The following is a 20,091-nucleotide window of genomic DNA, read 5'->3' as shown; positions in this document are numbered from 1 at the left end:
TTATGAAAAATTGAACATTACCAAACAGAAATGAAACGTAGAAGGGGTTGCATCAAGACTTTTAAAGCAACAAGCTTGGAGCACTTTCAATTAAACATTTCCACTCTTTTTTTCATATTTTATTCTATTTTTAAATTTTATTTTATTCTATTATAGTACTATCTTTCTACTTAGCTTATCAAATTCAATTTTTCTTAAACCTTGTGCTTAAAAGAGTATTAATTTTATTTATTTCAAGGCCCAATGCGATCTAAATTTAAAAGGCCCAATACGAAGCAGTACAACCAACAATTTACATTATTTAATACTCCACGAGATAATAGTAATGTAGCGCAATAATTCTTCATTGCCTTTATATGATCAATGATCGAGTTCCCATCACCAATTTCTCTTTCTTAACAAAACAAAAACCTAGAAAAAAACAACATTTCGTAATATATATGTCTCATTGTTGCCAATTTTATACACCTCAACATCACTTGGTTGATTTGTCGATTGATTTGTAAATCATACTTCGTTGATTAACCCAATAATTCGATCCACATATCCAATGTATGGGTAGCAAATATGATAATTGACATTGAAATTATAGACGATTCATATGCGTTTCACGCAAAATTCGATTTTAAAAATATGACAAGGGGTTTTATCAAATGATAAAATGCACACCCCGTAAATTTAATCTGTTTTTGAGTTGACCATATAAATATATTGTATGGTGAAATTCCATTAAATTAAGAAGAGGTCGGTTATTGAAATATTATTTTTTTTAAAATTTACTTATGCATTTTTGTGTGTTTAACATTAAACATTTCAGCATCACTGATTCACTGCACTTTGAAATTTTTTTAAAATAGAAACTGGCCAATTCCAAACATTATATTTTTAGTTTGTGAGTTTTTGCGTTTAATTATATGCATATTTTGTTTGTCATGGTTAAGCATTAAAAATATGTTTCATACCATTTAAAATGCAAAAATCTCAATTATTGGATGACAATTAATTAGCAGATAAGCCTGGATACTAAGCCTGGATGACAATTCGTCAAAAATTGAAGTTTACAATATCATAATAATAATAATTATTATTGTAACAACCCACCATATTATATGTAGCAGATGTTCGGCTATTCTTAATAACATTAGAGAATACACTGCCAAAACGCTAAATTAAACAATGCCATTATGAAGTGACTTAATAGTATATTGATATTGGGCCACTATGATGCAAGATAAATATCTTCTTAATACTATAAAATTAACAATTGTATTAAATTGAAATGCTTGGTGTTATTCATTACAGCTCATATACCACTTCTAGCTAGTCGTGAAAATAAGTGCATATTTGTTTTTTTGTCATTTAAAAAATTATGAAAAATGAAGGCAATATTTAAAGATCCGTTACATTTAAAGCCTCAATTTACAATGTTCACACTTTCATGATTAATTTCAAAGCGTATTTCTTTAATATTTTGTTGCAGTTATTACTCTCTCTCTATGGGCGCCTCATTCTCTGTATCAAACAAAACCAAGTGCCCCAATCACCAAACTCCACCACAACATCTTTTTATTTCTTTTATACTACCATTATTGTAGTTTCTATTTTGGTATAGTATATTCATATTTTTAATTCTCAGTTTTGGAATTTGTTACATTTTATTATATTCATCCTATTGTTTTATTGTATACTAATCTCTCCTATTTTGTCTCTTGAATTTGGGCTTGCGATTACAATATTTACATGATTCCAAAATTCTAAATTATTAGAGGGCTTTTATTATCTAATTTTTTTCTCAATTTCACTATTAGATATTCGGTGGTTTGAATAATGCACCAAAATCAGAGATTATGGAAATATTTTTAAATTAGAATTATTTTGCAAAAACGTCACCACCCACCTCATAGGATTCACATAATAGCATAAGCGATTACAAAAATGAGGAAACTATGAAGGCCAAATTTAATGAAAATTATCTCAAATCATCACTATTTTTAAAACATATCTTAACCCATCAAGTTTGACCAATCACAACACTAATTATGAAAAATTAAGCAAATATGTTCCTGTAAAATGAAATACTTACTAAAATTTTGGAATATTAGCCCATGTTGGTTGATAAATATATTGGTTTTAAATGGTGAAAAAACATATCCGTAATAAATTATTTATAAATTTTGCTAACTAACACCTTAATTTTTAGTAAAAAAATGGGAGCCTTTTAGATTAATTGGTAGTAGAAAAATACAAACAAAAATAAATGAAATAGTGATGCAGATGGCCCAATACCATTGCCCAATACCACTATATCATGTAGCAGAGCAAATCAGCTCCTCCTCTCTCTCGCAAGAGAGCAAAATCAAAATACACAATCTTCAATCCGCCATCCGCCGCCGCAGCAACAGCTGCACCACCACATAGCGTGCAAAACACACTCTCCAACTCTTATCAGTCATCATCGAATCAGACGTATGGCTAATTTCTTAACTCCTTGTTCTCTTTTCTTACCTTCAAATTGACTGCCTAATTCCCCATCCAAATCAATCCCCAATTCCTTGACCTAATTAAGAAATCCTCGAATTCAATCCATGGAAGACCGGAACATCGTGTTCGGGAAATACGAAATGGGGCGCCTCCTCGGCAAGGGCACGTTTGCGAAGGTGTACCACGGCCGCGACCTCAAGACGTCGGAGAGCGTTGCTATCAAAGTGATCAGTAAGGATCAGGTGCAGAAGGAAGGGCTAATGGAGCAGATCACGCGCGAGATCTCGGTGATGAGGCTGGTCCGCCACCCGAACGTGGTAGAGATCAAGGAGGTGATGGCCACAAAGCAGAAGATCTTCTTCGTGATGGAATACGTTCAAGGCGGCGAGCTGTTCGCGAAGGTCGCCAGGGGGAAGCTGAAGGAGGATGTTGCCAGGAAGTATTTCCAGCAGCTCGTCAGCGCTGTTGATTTCTGCCACAGCCGCGGCGTCTCTCACCGCGACCTCAAGCCGGAGAATCTCCTCCTCGACGAGGACGGTAACCTCAAGGTCTCCGACTTCGGCCTCTCCGCCCTGCCGGAGCACCACCGCAACGACGGCCTCCTCCACACGCAGTGCGGCACCCCGGCCTACGTGGCGCCGGAGGTGCTGCGGAAGAAGGGATACGACGGCGCGAAGGCGGATATCTGGTCGTGCGGCGTCATCCTCTACGTGCTCCTCGCCGGATTCCTGCCGTTCCAGGACGAAAACGTGATGAAGATGTACACGAAGATTTTCAAGGCGGAGTTCTCGATTCCGCCGTGGATCTCGCACGAGGCGAAGCGGCTGATCTCGCGTTTGCTGGTGGTGAATCCGGAGAAGCGGATCACGATCGCGGCAATCATGAGAGTTCCGTGGTTCTGCAAAGGATTCACGCGGCCGGTGGCGTTCTCGGTGAAGGAATCGGATCAGGAGCCGATCGAGGAGATGGAGCTGAAGCGATCGAAATCGTCGCCGCCGTTCTACAATGCGTTCGAGTTCATATCGTCGATGTCGTCGGGGTTCGATCTGTCGAATCTGTTCGAGAGCGGGAGGAGATCAGGATCGCTGTTCACGTCGCGGTGCTCGGCGGCGGCGGTGGTGGCGAAGCTGGAGTGGCTGGCTCAGAAGCTGAATTTCGGGGTGGTGTTGAGCAAGGACTACAAGGTGCGAATGGTGGGCGCGGCGGAGGGGAGGAAGGGGCGATTGTCGGTGACGGCAGAGATATTCGAGGTGGCGCCGGAGGTGGCGGTGGTGGAGTTCTCGAAGTCGGCCGGAGACACGTTGGAGTACCGGAAGTTCTGCGAGGAGGAAGTGAGGCCGGCTTTGAAAGACATAGTGTGGACGTGGCAAGGGGAGACGTGTGCTTGCCAGGGTTAGTTTCGTCATTTCCCTTCTCACCCAATTTTGTGTAAATTTGCGCTACTTAAGTCCATGCAATGTTTTATGGTCTCAACAAATTTGTACATACTCCTTTTTAAAATACTTAATTTAGGCTTGAGTTACTATGTGTTGTGGGTTGTGTGTTGTGTGTTGTGTGTGTATATTTTTGGATGGAAAGATTTTGGACCTTCGAATTTAAGAGTTTTTAATTATCATATCTAGGAATGGCAGTGGCTGTGTTGTATGTTGGGCTTGTTTTGGTAGGTCCTGTCGTCGACATCGTTTTGTGGTCTCATCCTCATCTATTCATTCATCTTCTTTGTTGCCACATGATGCCATTGCAATACAAACTCTCCATGTTCTCAACAATGAAACGATGATTTTGATGTTGTGAATTGATTGAGACTTGAGGGCATTCGATTTTGCTCCCATTCCCAATTGCAATCCGTGGTTAGTAGCAAGTACAATTTTAGTCTACAATAGAGTACTTACTTTCTCACTTAAAATGGAAAAAATAAAGTAATAGAGAGAATAAAGTAGCAGATGGAATAAAGTTGAGATGGTTTTTTTTTTATAATGAGATTTAAAAAGATGATGTGTAGAGAGTTAAAGTGGACGGAATAAAATAGATGACTAAAGATAAAATAAAGTAACCGAGAGTAACTATAGTGTTCCCAAAAAGAAATTGATTCACTTTAATGAGACATCATAAAAGGAAAACAAATTGTTTATAATGGGGCGAAGTGAGTATTAAAAAAATCATGAAACAAGTCATAGTTTAATCAACATTCACACCAAACTATAGTACTCTTTCGGTGCCAACTAAGTTGAGTCACTTTTTTTGGACAATAAGATTAAGAAATTATATTTGAATGAGTTAAATGATAAATAAAATAAAATAAAAGAGGGGAAAAAGCATGAGAGATAATACTCAATTTAACTGTGACAGAGGGAGTATATGATAACGTTATTAGTTTTTAAATCAAAATTTGATCGATCTTTAAATTAAAATACTGTACTACTATTGAAAATGTGGATGACTTTGAAGTCGACCAAAACCAGTGTTCACAGATTGACTGCTTGAAGATCTAGTTGGCCAAGGGTTGTGGTTGTAATTTTAAAAAAAATATTTGAGTTAGTTTGTGTGGAGGGGAGGGGTTAGAGAGGTGGATGAACAAGACAAAGACAAACTAACTACTACAATTGATAATTTAATTTAATATCGTTGACGAATTTTACACAGTATTTATAGGACACCTAGATCCCGTAAAGATTTTAGATTTTAGATTTTACATTAGAATATTTAAGTTTTTAAACAAACATTATTATTACTAGTAAAGAGCTTTGCCGCAATTCTCCATTTTAAACCAATCAAATCTTAGAAGTATATGCCATGGTGTCTTGAGTAATAGTACTCTTTTTTATTACACAAATTGTTCATACTCTCATATCACACATAGCCAATATAAGAAGTATATGCCATAATGTCTTGGACTCTTGAGTAATACGCTTCTTGATTATACAAATTGTTCACAATCTCATATCACATTGTAGCCAATCTAAGAAGGGTTTATATGCTATGGTGTCTTATATATTACGTTTGTTTTCTAGAAATAGAAACTCCTTTTACTTTAGCTTATTTCTTAAAAAAAAAATATTTTAGAAAACTTTTTACAATATTATTATATTTAATGTTGTTTTCTAGAAATAGAAACTCCTTTTACTTTAGCTTATTTCTTAAAAAAAAAATATTTTAGAAAACTTTTTACAATATTATTATATTTAATGTTGTTTTTTTAATTTCAATATTTTCCTCTTTGTAATTTTGTATGTAGTGAATAAAATTAGTATTTCATTATTTATATGTTCATCTTTTCCAATTTTGCAACTAAAATGATAGAATAGTGCAATTTAATGTTTGTGGCATGAGGAGGAGCATGTGGGGTGCAAGTTTGTGGGAGTTGTGGTCTAACACAAAAATGAGGGAAATGATGACACGAAAAGGTTCAGGTGTGGGTTGTGGATTCAAAACCCGTGCTGTTTTAAAAGTTCCTATTTTAGAAAATAAAGAGAGTATGCTTTTTTTTTTTTTTTAATTATACTACAAATTGTTCATCATCTCATATCTAGGGCTGGCAAAATATACCAAAATACAACACTTACCGTTCTGAAAAAATACCGAATTTTCGGCATACCGCACTTTTCGGTACGGTATGATACCTTATCGGCAGATTTAGGTACGGCAAAGGTATGAATTATGTATATATCGCGGTATACTGTATTATACCGCAATTACGGTATATATATTTAGAGTGAACTTAAAAAATGGTCCCAGGACTATGGGTTTATCTCACACATAGTCCTTGGGCTTTAAAAATATCGTTAGTAGTCCCTGGACTAAGAATTTATCTCGAAATTGGTCCTTTTGGCTTTTTCTGGTACGAAAATGCCCTTGGGGGGGAGGGGAGGGGTGGTGGGTTTGGGGGGTTTGAGCAATTTGGTCTTTTTACACTTTTAACATTTTAAATCTGATATTATTTCAGTTATATACTAACTTTGATATTATTTCAAAATTATCATTCTTCTTCCATTTTGTCATCCTTCACTTTGTTTTTTGTATTTCAATATTAGATTTAATTTTATAAAATTAAATTTTAAATTTTGACTTTTAAATATCAATAATTTTTTTTAATTAAAACTATTAATTCATGAACACTATAAATATTGATTAAAATTATTAATTTTTGTTATTTAATATAGGGATATTAGCCTGTAAATACATGAACTTTCACTTTTTTCTGCTTTTTCCCCCGAACTTTGTTTTTTGAATATAAATGCATGAACTTTGAACTTTTTTTTATTTTTCCCCCGATGAAGAATTCCGATCAAATTGAAGTTGATGTGGAAAATACATATTATTTTATTATGTATGTGGCAAAAAAATAGAATAAATAAAATCTGACTAGGATAATAATAAAACCCTTCATATTTCAATCACTTTTACCACCGTGTTTCTCACCCTTTCACCTTTCTCAACCCACCGCTTTCACCATTACTTCTCTAAATTATTTTTCTTCTCTTGGACAATCCCTTTCTTTTTTAAATGGTGGATAAAGTTGTTGGTGGTCCCAAGTCATCCAAATCTTCTGGGGAAAAGTTGCATAGGTAAGTTATGTGATTAGTCTTGGAGTATTAAACTATATTTTTGGTAGGGTTTAGTGATTTTCCTTTTTTTTTGGGGGGAGGACACAAACACACGCCTGATTTATGTTAAATGGCAAGTGTTTACTAAGTATGATGCAATTTTTCTCCACTCTCTTATTTGCAGTGATGAATTTGCCATTTATTTTCATTATGGAGGTGGTTTTGAAGACGTAGATGGTGTTAAAAATTATATTGGGGGAGATTTTATTGGGAGATATGGCTTTGATCCTGATAAATTTGGCTATTTTGACATTGAGGAAGAAGTTAAAAAATTAGGCTTTATGTCATGGTCTAAGATGTGCTACAAAATTCCTTGTCGGAATTTGTATGTGATTATAAAATCTGATAAGGAAGTTATGCAAATGTTGGCTTATCTTTCTCACAGAATTAGAACAATTAGTATATTTATAGATGGTGGGAGGAGATTGGAAGATGGATTTGAGGAGAAAAGTCAGGAAGTAGTTGCTGAAAATATTGGAAAAAATGTGGGTGACGATGAAGAGTCGAGTTGTGATATAGATGTGAATTATCTTCCATCTGAAAGAGAGGAGAGTGACAATGAGCTAACTGATACTGAACTGTTTGATGAGAATGACATTGTTGTAAAAGAAAGGAACACAGTGCTATATGATGATATCACTACACTCCTTGATGGCTGTGTTGGCAATGATGATAATGAGAATATTTCCGATTATGCAAGCTCTGACAGCGATGTGCATTCATTTGAAAGTGATGACAATGATGATGATATTGGCCGTTTTAAGTGTAGGAGAAAGAGAGTTGTTTATAATCCTAAATGTGATCATAGCACCTTAAATATTGGGTTTGGGATGCAATTTCAGGATGTGTCTGAGTGTAAAGAGGCTCTTACGACTTGTGCTATAGAGGCCGGGAAATTTATACACTTTAAGAGGGTTGAAAAAGATCGCTTAGAAGCCAAATGCAATCCACCTTGTCCTTGGAGGGTTTATGCTAGTGTTGTGAGAGATAAAAATATTGTTGAAATCAAGGGATATGATGGTGAACATGATTGTCCTAGGGATATGAATAACAAGCTTATAAGTTCAAAATGGATTGCCAAAAAATACTTGAATGTGTTTAGATTGCGACCAAACTTCAGCGTGAAGGATTTAGCAATGGACATCCTTCAAAGATATGCCAGTGAAGTCAATAAAAATAGACTTTACAAAGCTAAGGCCATTGTTGTAGAGCTCTTAAGAGGATCAATTGAAGAACATTTACTCAAGAGTTACATAGCTGAACTAAGAAGAGTTGATAAAGAGGGCAGATTTGATTTGCTTTTGGATAATGGGAATGTTTTCAAAGGACTGTATATTGGCTTTAGTTCACTAGTGAAAGGCTTCAAGATGAGTTGCAGGCCTTTGATTGCACTTGATGGCTGCTTCTTAAAGACTTTCTTGGGTGGAATTTTAGTGAGCGCCGTTGGACAGGATGGAAACAATGAAATATATCCAATTGCTTGGGCTATAGTTGGGGTAGAGAATGAACAATGTTGGACATGGTTTCTAAAGTGTCTCATTCAGGATCTTAAAATTGCAGATGGAGCGGGATGGACATTTATCAGTGATCAACAGAAGGTATACATTTATGATTTATTTATGTTATTACCTAACATTTTTATTAACTATTCTAAATGTTTGAATTTGCAGGGGCTTACAAATGCAGTCAATACTTTAGCGCCGCTTGCTGAACATAGAAATTGTGCGCGCCATGTGTACATGAATTGGAAGAAGGCACACAAGGAACATGATCTAAAGAAACAGTATTGGAAGGCAGTTAAAAGCACCTATGTAGAGAAATTCAAATCAGCCATTCAAGAAATTAAGGTAGAGAGTCGAGATGCTTATGAAGACTTCATTAGCAGGGATACAAAGAAATTTTGTAAGGCATTCATTTCCACCTCTGCATGTAGCGGCGTGATTACTAGTAACATCGCTGAGTCATTTAATGCATCTATTGTTGAAGCTAGAGGCAAGCATATAAATCACATGTTTGAGGAAATTAGGTGTACCCTCATGACACAACAAGTAAGGAGGTTACATACCATGTCAAGTGTGCAGGGAAGAATTTGCCCCAATATTGTGAAAATGATTGAAAAGTTAAAGTTTGATAGTCGAGAACACAAAGCACATCCTGCGTTAGGTGGAAAATTTGAGGTTCACTTTGAGGATGATAAGTTTGTTGTGAATCTTAGAGATCATACATGTACATGTAGAGCTTGGGATTTGACAGGAATACCGTGTGTGCATGCTGTAGCTTGTATAAGGTTCAAAAATGAAGATGTAACTACCTTTGTTGATGATTATTATACAGTAAGTAGATATCTTGAGGGCTATAGGGTAGGATTAGAACCCATTAGGGGCCAGAGAATGTGGCCCGAGGTAGCAGAAACCACTGTCAAGCCTCCAATGATAAGAAGAATGCCTGGTTGACCCAAGAAAAAGAGAAGAAGAGCACCTGAGGAAAAAGATCCTAAATTTCCTAAAAAAAAAAGAGGACAGGAGTGCAAATGACTTGCCAAAAGTGTCACCAACAAGGGCACAACAGCAGGGGATGCAAGAACGATCCAGTTGAAAAAATGCATAAGGAAAAGGTAGTGAAGTTTCCTATAGTATCTTTATATAACTATATTAATTGCTACATTTCTATATGATTCACTAGGGTAAAAGGGGAAGGCCTGCAAAGAAAATTCCACCACAAGATAGCTTGACAGGCTTGACTCGAGGAACACGAAAAGAGCATCCACAAGTGTTGATCTCTGCAAATGCTCGTCAAGTGAAGGAAAACAACAGGGGGTGCAAGAACGATCAAGTTGAAAAAATGCCTAAGGAAAAGGTAGTGAGGTTTCATGTAGTATGTTTATATAACTATATTAATTGCTACATTTCTATATGATTCACTAGGCTAAAAGGGGAAGACCTGCAAAGAAAATTCCACAACAAGATAGCTTGGCAGGCTTGACTCAAGGAACACGAAAAGAGCATCCACAAGTATCGATCTCTGCAAATGCTCGTCAAGTGAAGGAAAGGGCATTAGCTAGGAAAGGAGTTGGAGTGATTGGTTTTGAGGAGAGTGGAAACATTTATATGAGGGTATATTGATTAAACTTAAGTTGTTTTGTTAAAGCTCATTTTTGAAAAATTTATGTGATATTCTGACATATGTATATGATGCAGATGTCTTCTCACAACAAGGTAACGCATGTGAACAAAGAGATTCTAAGCACATCAAGTTCTAGGATTCAAAGCAATGTCGTTAAAGTTCGTTCAACACAAGGGAGTCAGAACGCACAAACACATGGGAAAGCACCAACACATGGGAACAATGCTTGATTACAACTTTTTAGAAAAAAACTGCAGTCCTTTTTGTTAATTTTTGGTGATATTTGTTTTGTGAAATTGTTGAATTTGGATGAATGATGAACTTTTTAAGTGTCGTGGAATGATGGAGAAATTAATTTGAATGGAAAAATGATTAATTGAATTTTAGTTTTCAGATCTAACTTAGTCAAATTATTGTAGTGTTTTGGTTGTGTTAGGAATATTTAATTGAATACTGTTTATAGAATGGATAGAAATGTACTAGCATCTTACTGATTTTGGGTATTGTTTATGCGTGTTTACTGTGAAGATTAGTGAGTTGAACAATCAGTTTGAGAAGTGCCAACAGCTTCTGAACTTAAGCAGCTTGGGGAAATGCCAGAAAGTTTCATTTGATTTGGGGAAATATCAAAACGTTTCAAAAGTTCAGGGGAAAAAATAGAATATCTCAAATGTTTGTGTATTTACAAGCAAATTACCTCATTTCATAACAAACGACGTCGTTTTGATTACCGGCGATTCTGCCATGTTGGCACTTCCGATGAACACCTCAGCTTTAATTTGGGGAAAAATAAAAAAAGTCCAAAGTTCATGCATTTATATTCAAAAAATAAAGTTCGGGGGAAAAAGCAGAAAAAAGTGAAAGTTCATGTATTTACAGGCTAATAACCCTTTAATATAATATTCAGCTGAATTGAAGAAATACAGAAAAATAATATTAATCATGATGGAAAAATACGAGCTATTCTATTTAGCCTTCGTACGGTTGTTATAATTGTTTGTGATTAAATATTTTGAAGTTGACTAAAAATTTGATCCTACTAAAAATTTTATATAGGAGTCTTTTTGTTGAAATTTTCTAGTAAATTTTGATTGTTTTCAAATTAATAAACGAAAATTATATTAGTCTTACATTAGATGCATATTTATTTCAGAATAAATTGTGTTATATGATCTATTTATGATTAAAGCTATTAAATATTGATTAAAACTAAGACGTTGTCATACCTTATTGATTAAATAGTACTATACACTATCAAATATTGATTATGACTATTAATTTTTTTTATTTAATAATTTTTATAATTAAAAAAATTTATTGATATTTAAAAATTAAAATTTAAAATTTAAAATTTTGTAAAATTAAATCTAATATTGAAATAAAGAAACAAAGTGAAGGATGACAAAAGGGAAGAAGAATGATAATTTTGAAATATATCAGATTTAGTACATAACTGAAATAATATCATATTTAAAATGTTAAAAGTGTAAAAAGACCAAATTGCCCAAACCTCCAAAAACCCCCCAAAAGGGCATTTTCATACCGAAAAAGCCAAAATGACCAATTTCGAGATAAACCCTTACTCCATGGACTACTGACGATATTTTTAAAGCCCAGGGACTATGGGCGAGATAAACCCATAGTCCAGGGACCATTTTTGAAGTTCACTCATATATTTAACATATTTATTATTTATAATATTATACTAATATTTTATATTTTCAAATTCTTAAATCATTGATAAATAACGTTGTGTTTTTATTAAATAAATACTCTAAAATGAATAAAATGGCTTATTTTTCCTTCCGAGATTTGAGTTTCAACAAATACGATGGATCATTAATATTTATTACTATTTGATTTAAATTTAGTTAGTATTATCCCTTTGGTAGTTATATGAATTTTGAATGTCATGAACTATGTTTGATTGTGATGAAATTTTATCATTTTGGACATTTTCTAGATAGATAAAATGTTATTTTTAATATTTTATATATCAAACAAGTATGACTTGCGGTATACCACGGTATACCGCATCACGGTACGGTATACCGAAATGTCGGTAAGGTAAAAGTTTTCATATTTTGATATACCGATTTTTCGGTATACCACATTGCGGTATACCGAAAAAATCGGTACGGTATTGTATCATGTTTTCTCATACCGTACTTTTCGGTACGGTATGCGGTACACCAACCCTACTCATATCACACATGTAACTATCCGATTGTCGATAGCAGGCGATGGCAAATGATAGGTCACAGTATCAACAACTGTGAAGTGGTGGTGAAAAATGAAGGGGTCACAAAAGCGACTTGTTTATAGATGTAACCTGATTGGATCAGCCTGTGTAACCAACCGAGACTTCAGTTTCAACAAATACAATGGATAGCCCTAATTCAAATACAAATGAATGGGTTGGCCTGAATAGCTAGGTTTTATATTTGGGGTGTAAAATTATAGCCCTAATTCTATAATTTTAAAAAATACAAATCACCGTGACTTCATCTTTCTATAAATAACAATAAAGACACATCTCAACTTATAAAATCATTTAGTTTTATGCTACTCTAGATAAATTTTCCTGGATAAGGAAAAATTACAAATGTAGATTTTTTACAATAAGTAACTAAAATCTATCCAGATTGTGAAATCGTTAATTCTGCAAGGAACCGTGAGTCACCTGATAGTGATGACCTGTTTCATTACTCGGTCTATAATACTAAAAACTAAGACTTATTTACGTCATTTTTATAAAATACCCTAGAAGTCTAGAACAGAGGATCTCATTGAAAAATCATGTGATGTAGATTAGATTGTTCAAAATGGTGCAACTCTTGCGGCTATTTTAGTAACTAACTAATTTGGTCCATTTCAAAATTTTTAGCATACTCTATTCTTCTTCCATTGAGAAATTACGCACACGTAATTCAAGTGCTAAAGAATTCAAAATTATGCAAGGAGATTCTACCAAGCAAAACATGATTACTTATAGGACTATTCCTTCACCTTATACATGAGACTAATTGTACCGTGAACGTGACCTGTGCACCTTCCTATGTGATTTAGTACTTGTTGTGCTAATATGGTAGTAGTATTTCTTAGGGGTGGTTCGGTACTGGTATACCGTACCGGGAGTGCCATACCGTATACCGTACCGAAAGTTACGGTATGACAAAAACCATACCGATACCGTACCGTAAGTTTCGGTATACCGGAGTTCGGTATACCGGAAATTCGGTATGACAGTTTTCCATACCGTTACCATACCATGTTATCGGTATACCGTACCGCATTTCGGTATACCGTACTTTTGCGGTATACCGAACTGCGATATGGCATTCCGATATACCGTTATACCGTGTTTTGCGGTACGGCATACCGTTATACCATTATACCGTGAAAAAATCTATTATATCCAAAATATTAAAAAAAATCTAGTTTTCAACTACTTCAAAAAATAGGGTTCCCAATTTTGATTCTTTTATTTTTTGTATAATAAAAATTCTTATTTTTAAAATTTAGTTTAAATATAACATATATAAATATATATTTATATATTATATATATCAATCGGTATACCGGTATACTACCGAAGCGTCGGTATATACCGAATCTTCGGTATACCGGTATATACCGGCATACCGAATCTTCGGTATACCGCAGTATGGGAAATCTTATACCGTTACAGTACCGATCTCTATCGGTAAGGTATCATACCGTACCGAAAACTACGGTATACCGAAAAAACGGTATTTTCGGTACGGTAAGTCCGGTATTCCGGTATTTCGGTATAATTCCCCAGCCCTAGTATTTCTTATGTTTGAAATGTCTCACTTTATTTGGGCACAAACTAAAAATAAAAATAAGTACGTTATTTTAGCTAGATCGAGTAAATAAATACTTTTATCTCTACTTAATTTATTATTTGTACATTCAACGCATAAAACAACATAACATAAAATATTATACGATTTTTCTTCTTGTAATTCATGAAACTGTTAAAATAAAGGTCAAAGCAATAATAAACGTTGATGGAGTGGAAGATTCTTGAAGTTGTGCCATTGGGCACATATGTGTTTAATCCACCAAATTTATAGGGACCACTTATCTCTTAGTTTATGAAAAGTTGGACACATTATTTCGGTCCACAAAAACTGCCTAATGTAACTAAAAATAGATAAATGTACCAATCTCGATGCTCAACACAACTACTTCAACAACCCTTTATAAAATATGTACTCCAAACTTGGATTATAATATTATGGGCAGAATTTAGTCCATTTTTATAATGATATACTGATATTGAATTTCTGAATTGTATGTAAACTTGACTTATTTTAGATTTGACAGAATTTAGTCCATTTTTATAATGATATACTATATTGAATTTCTGAATTGTATGTAAACTTGACTTATTTTAGATTTGGCGGAATTTAGTCCATTTTTATAATGATATACATTGAATTTCTGAATTGTATGTAAATGTAAACTTGACTTATTTTAGATTTTTCACTTGTTTCTTTTAGATTTGGCACTTATTTTTTTTTACAACCGTCGAGTTTTCGATTCATTGGAGGTTCCAAAAATTCATATTTTTGACTTGTGATAAATAATTATATTTTTGAGTCTCGGTCAATCTATTTTTTTCCCTTTAAATTATTATGTTATTGAATTTTTAGTATTTAGTGTAAATCATTGTGAAATTTCAAACTCAAAATTTAGAATATATAGCATATGCCAAAACAAATTTCTCCATTCTTCCCTACTTGTCCTAGTTGGACAACAGACGTGGCTTGATCCAACATCATAATTCTTGGCTATAACATACGAAATACTAGTAGGGCTGACAATTTTTGACACGACACAATAATTCGACACGAATCCCCACGAAATTATTGAGTTTGGATCAAGTCTTATTGGATGCGGGTCATTATTGGGTCGACCCACTAAGAACACGAAAAATTCGGGTCAGATGCGGGTTGGATGCGGGTAACCGGTTAAAAATTAATATTATTATTTTTATTTTGAGTAAAGATAAAATTTACAAAAATTGTATACACAAAATGCCCTTCAAATTTTAAAATGGATAATATTAATTTATTTAGATTAGATAGCATCATTAATTACATATTTTTGTGACTAATTTGACCTTATTTATAATTTTCATTATTCATTTATATTGTTGTACAGATATGTAATAGACCCTTATTAAAAGATAAAATTTTAGAGAGAATAACCATTCATAGCATTTTAATGGAATAATAATGGAATACTTTTTTATTCATTTTATTTAAACAATCACAATGATATAAAGATAAATAAATTGTTTTTTTAATTTTACAAAGTATAAATTAGGAAAACACTATTTTGTTTGGAAATTCTCTCATATTATTTTTGAAATCATTGATATTTTATCATTTATTCCTAACTTTTAATTTTGAAAACAATATAATACATATTGGTTGATTACTCTATCTAAAATAATTACCAATATAATATGGGTCATTCAATGATGAGACATTGTTGGACTCAACACATATAATAGTAATACAATATTCAAATATATAACACTTGCTGCATAAATTGATAAGATCATGAAAAATTATTATTACTATATGATAAATCACAATATTTTCAATATTTCAGTTACTGTATTATTTTAATATTACTTTTATAATTATTTTCATAGTGTGTAATAATATCATATAGAGATGGTATGATGATAACAACATGTGGAACCCAACGTGTAAGTTGTAACATATCCTTTAATTATATGACTACTATATAAACTAATATATTTAAATATTATGATAAACCACAACAATTTTAGACCCATATTATAAAATTAACTTATGATTAATAATCTGTTATATTTTATAGTGCATCAAATGATACATAAGAGCTAGTACGACGATAGAAGGTTGTTGCTCTCAACGTCCATCTAGGCACGTGACACAATCTTCAAGTGTATTAGTTAATATATTCAAAATATATAATTATGTCTTCATTCATGTAATTTTGGATAATAATATTAAATGACCATGTAATGAACCTACTTTGCATATTTCTCCATGTGTTATAATATAAAAAAATATTTGAAATTACAAGCTTCAAATTATATTTCAAATTACAAAAATTTAAGTAGTTGAAAGAAATGAAATAAAATACAATGTACGTGAGAGATCCAAATGAAAAATAACACTAAATCAATTAGTGTTTAGATTAAAAGGATAATTTGAATTAATTTATAAAAAATAAGTTTATACTTATAGATACCAAAACGTTAATTCAGATATTATGTACTAGCAAAACTAATCTACAAATAATTTTATAATATAATTTATTACTATTATATTCTTTTTATTTTGATTTAATGAATTTAATTTAATTATTAGTATTTTCACTCTTTTTGTTTTGTTCTTTTTACTTCTTTAGTTCTTTTAACTTGTTTCAATTTTTTTTGTTAAAACTAGAAAAACCATGATGTAAAATATTTTTCTAAATATAATAAAACATTTTTATTAAAATTATATAAGCATTTTTGTTTTATATTCTAGCCGAAAGCATGTTCAATCTTTAATCAACATAAGAGGCTATAATGTAAAATTAATGCTATAACTAAAATAGGTAAATTCCTTAACTTTTGCAAATGATAGAAAATGACAAAAATAGTAAAATACCCTAAAATAGGTTGTTGTCGTGCTGTTATCGTGTTGGGTCAACCCAAAGTGGTTCATGTCGGCATCGTGTTCAAGTCGATATCGTGTTGTTATCGTGTCGGGTCAACCCAAAGTGGTTCGTGTCGTTATGTGTTCGGGTCGTGTCCGGGTTTGAAAGTGGCGAGTTGGGTTCGTGTTCGGGTTTGGGGTTTCATTATATTGGGTTCGGGTTTGGCCTTATTGGGTTGGGTCGTTATCGGGTCAACCCAATAACGACCCAATCCGCACGATTTGCCAGCACTACGAAATAGTAATATTTTTCAATACAAGAAAAAAATGAGACGAAATAATATTTTTGCAATCATGATTGGTTGGAGATATCACGTTGCAATACGTTCAGGCCACTCTATTTTTATTCATCTTTTGTGGTTCACACTTTATAGTTTGGACTATAGTTTTAAGACTTGACGATATTACAAAATGTAAAATTGAATTTGAATTAAAGACACAAGAAGAAGACCTATATAATTAATTGGCTTAAAAATTCCTTAGGGCATCCACAATGGGACGCCCTAAGCAACGCCCTATGCACCGCCACGTCAACATTTTATCCTCCTCCTATTCCACCTACAGTGGGACGGACTATAGCCTGCCCTAAGCGACGCCCTAAGCATTTCACTATTTTGTATTTATATTTTTATTATGTTTGCAAATGTAAATAAAAATATCAAACAAATAAAAACAACTCAATTAAAGGGAAATTCTAATTTTACTTAATTAAAAAAAAAGTTACAAAATAAAAAATAAAAAAAGCACTAAATACAAAAAAAGGAGGCTAGTCTAAAGAAGTCCCAACTTGCGGCTGAGGCCATCGATCATCCGCTGGATGCCCTTGATTTGAGCCGGGTTGGTCGCCTGCATGAGGGTGGTGTGCGCGTCCAACAACGTCTGGTAGTCGGAGGAGGCCGCCAAATCCGCGTACGCATGGGCCGCGGTCGAAGTCGCGGACGGCGTCGAACTCGGGGTCGGCGACGGGGCTTGCTCAGGCGGCGCGACGGAGGAGGATGTGGCCTTGCCTTTGCCCTTGGCAGCCTTGACGCCAGGGGGACGCCGGGAGGACATCGGTGTGCCGGAACTCTCATCCTCGAACACCGGACTGTTGAGGTCCATCGGAGACGCGCCGTTATCGCTACTTGTATAATCATTGAAGGTGCGCTTCGACGCCCTCCTCCTCGCCACCGTCGATTGGGGAATCACACCACCAACGAACTTTTGCTTGTCCCTCAAGAGCGCCCAGGACTGGTAGTGCTTGAAATCGCCGTACAATGAAATGTACGACTGCATCGCTTTGTCCCGCACATCCGCGAGACTCTTGCCACTGGCCTGCTCCCTCTCGCACTTCTCGTACTCCGCCGCGAACAAATTTACCTGCTTCTTTATTTGATCCCAGTGCTTGCGGAGCTGCTCCCTGTGGCACTTGTACGCGTTCGCCGGCTTGGCCGCGTTGTATTTCTCGGCGATGCGCTCCCAATACGCAGTCACCCTCTGGTTGTTGGCGTACACCGGATCCTCCGAAACATCAATCCAACATCTTGTCAAGACGATGGATTCGGGGTCGGAGTAGTTCGTCTTACCCGGGGCGAACTCTTCACACACCTCCGTTGTAGGCAACTTCTGGGCTCGTGCCTTTGTCCGCTTCTTCTTGGTGGCGGACCCGGAAGCGGCGGCGGCGGGCCGGCCGCGAGGCGCGGTGGAGGGGCGGTGTGGAGACGGCTCCATATCGGACAGCCCGTATGAGTCGGTGGAAAAGTCGGGATCGTACTCGGCTTTGGTGTCAAATGGCCGGTGTTCGTCGGGTTCTGTACCCGACCATCGTGCACCACCGAACATCGGACTATTCGGATAATCTCCGGAATCCATTTTGCTTGAAAATGTAGTGAATTTGATGAGAGTGAAGTGAGAAAAATGAAATGTGAAAAATGAAGTGAATTTGATATATATAGGTTTTGAAAATTTAATAAAATTTAAAAAAAAAAACTAAACCGCCTCGCATCGTCCGTGACCCATCGTCCGCCTCGTCCACAGTGGCGGACGATGGGTATCCTCCGCGCATCGTCCGCGGACGATGTATCGGGTGCGGATGATGGGTTATCCATCGTCCGCGATGCTGCAGTGGCGGACGATGCGACGGACGATGTCCGTCGCATCGTCCGCCCCATTGCGGATGCCCTTGATGGATTCTAGAGTTTTAACCCTAGTTGTATGTCTATAGCTCAAGTTGATCATCTCTCGTAAAGAATGTGTTGGGTCTAAATTATAAAGTGTGAAAGTCTTTATTGCTAAGTACTATAATAAGACTAAATAGCAAATGACCCCAAAAGTCGGGTATATAAATTCAAAATAACCCTACAAAATTTTGGGCATATTGTAATGATTTGTAATTTAAAATGAGTAGATTGGGAAAATTTCCAGAGACTGCACTAGTGAAAAAATCATAGGTTCCTGCAAAAGACAAATAGGACTTCCATTATTAATATGAGTCGACATAAAATTTTGTAGTTTTGTTCATGAATATCTTATCTTTGTTTTTGTTTCATTATCTTGAGACGATACAGATTTGACAAGTTTAGCAATCCGAATGTTCCAGTTGTAACTTTTATGGTGCAGTCATTGTTAGATTTGGATATAAAGCAAGTAAAATGCATACACACTTATTTTAAAAGTTCATCATAATCACTCATATCATTGTTGAATTTTATTTATTGAAGCCCCACAATGAGTATCATTCATCAGTTAATATTGACAGAATAACTAAACCTAAGCACTCAACAAGCAATCACTTGCTATACATAATTCTTTCAAATCACACGTGATTAAATCAAAGTTTTGTCACTACATCTGACATTTTTTAATTTCATTTTATTTTACTACTGTAATGAAACTTTTGTCTATGACGAGTTGTGACTAATTCTTCATTAAGAATTTTAATTTTTTTTTTTATCTCTCTTACTTATTTTACCAATTATTTATTAAAATTTATATCGTTTCAAATGAATTTATTTTTAGATGAAGAAGTAGTACGAATAAAGCCTTAATTAATTCACGTGAGTTTTGACCAAATTCGGGTAATTTGCATATAATGATATACATTCAACATAATAATGTTGTAAATCCAATGTATGATAATGTATATATTTGAGTATTGACACATATAATTTTCA

At 34.6% G+C, this 20,091-nt stretch overlaps 1 protein-coding gene across 1 annotated transcript; it reads left to right on the top strand.

The window, feature by feature from the left end:
- Nucleotides 1–2,311: 2,311 nt before the first annotated feature.
- LOC125188504 (CBL-interacting serine/threonine-protein kinase 25-like) lies at nt 2,312–4,209 on the top strand. The gene has a single exon (XM_048085373.1). The coding sequence runs from the start codon at nt 2,586–2,588 to the stop codon at nt 3,876–3,878; it is 1,293 nt and encodes a 430-aa protein (XP_047941330.1). The 5' UTR covers nt 2,312–2,585; the 3' UTR covers nt 3,879–4,209.
- Nucleotides 4,210–20,091: the final 15,882 nt, after the last annotated feature.

The sequence above is a fragment of the Salvia hispanica genome, chromosome 5 (assembly GCF_023119035.1).
Source record: "Salvia hispanica cultivar TCC Black 2014 chromosome 5, UniMelb_Shisp_WGS_1.0, whole genome shotgun sequence".
In the NCBI taxonomy this organism is placed as follows: domain Eukaryota; kingdom Viridiplantae; phylum Streptophyta; class Magnoliopsida; order Lamiales; family Lamiaceae; genus Salvia; species Salvia hispanica.
This window is presented reverse-complemented; position numbering and strand designations above follow the sequence as displayed.

Bases quoted from the DNA above. Each gene is read 5' to 3' on its own strand.
- LOC125188504 (XM_048085373.1), top strand. From the start codon at position 2,586: ATGGAAGACCGGAACATCGTGTTCGGGAAATACGAAATGGGGCGCCTC.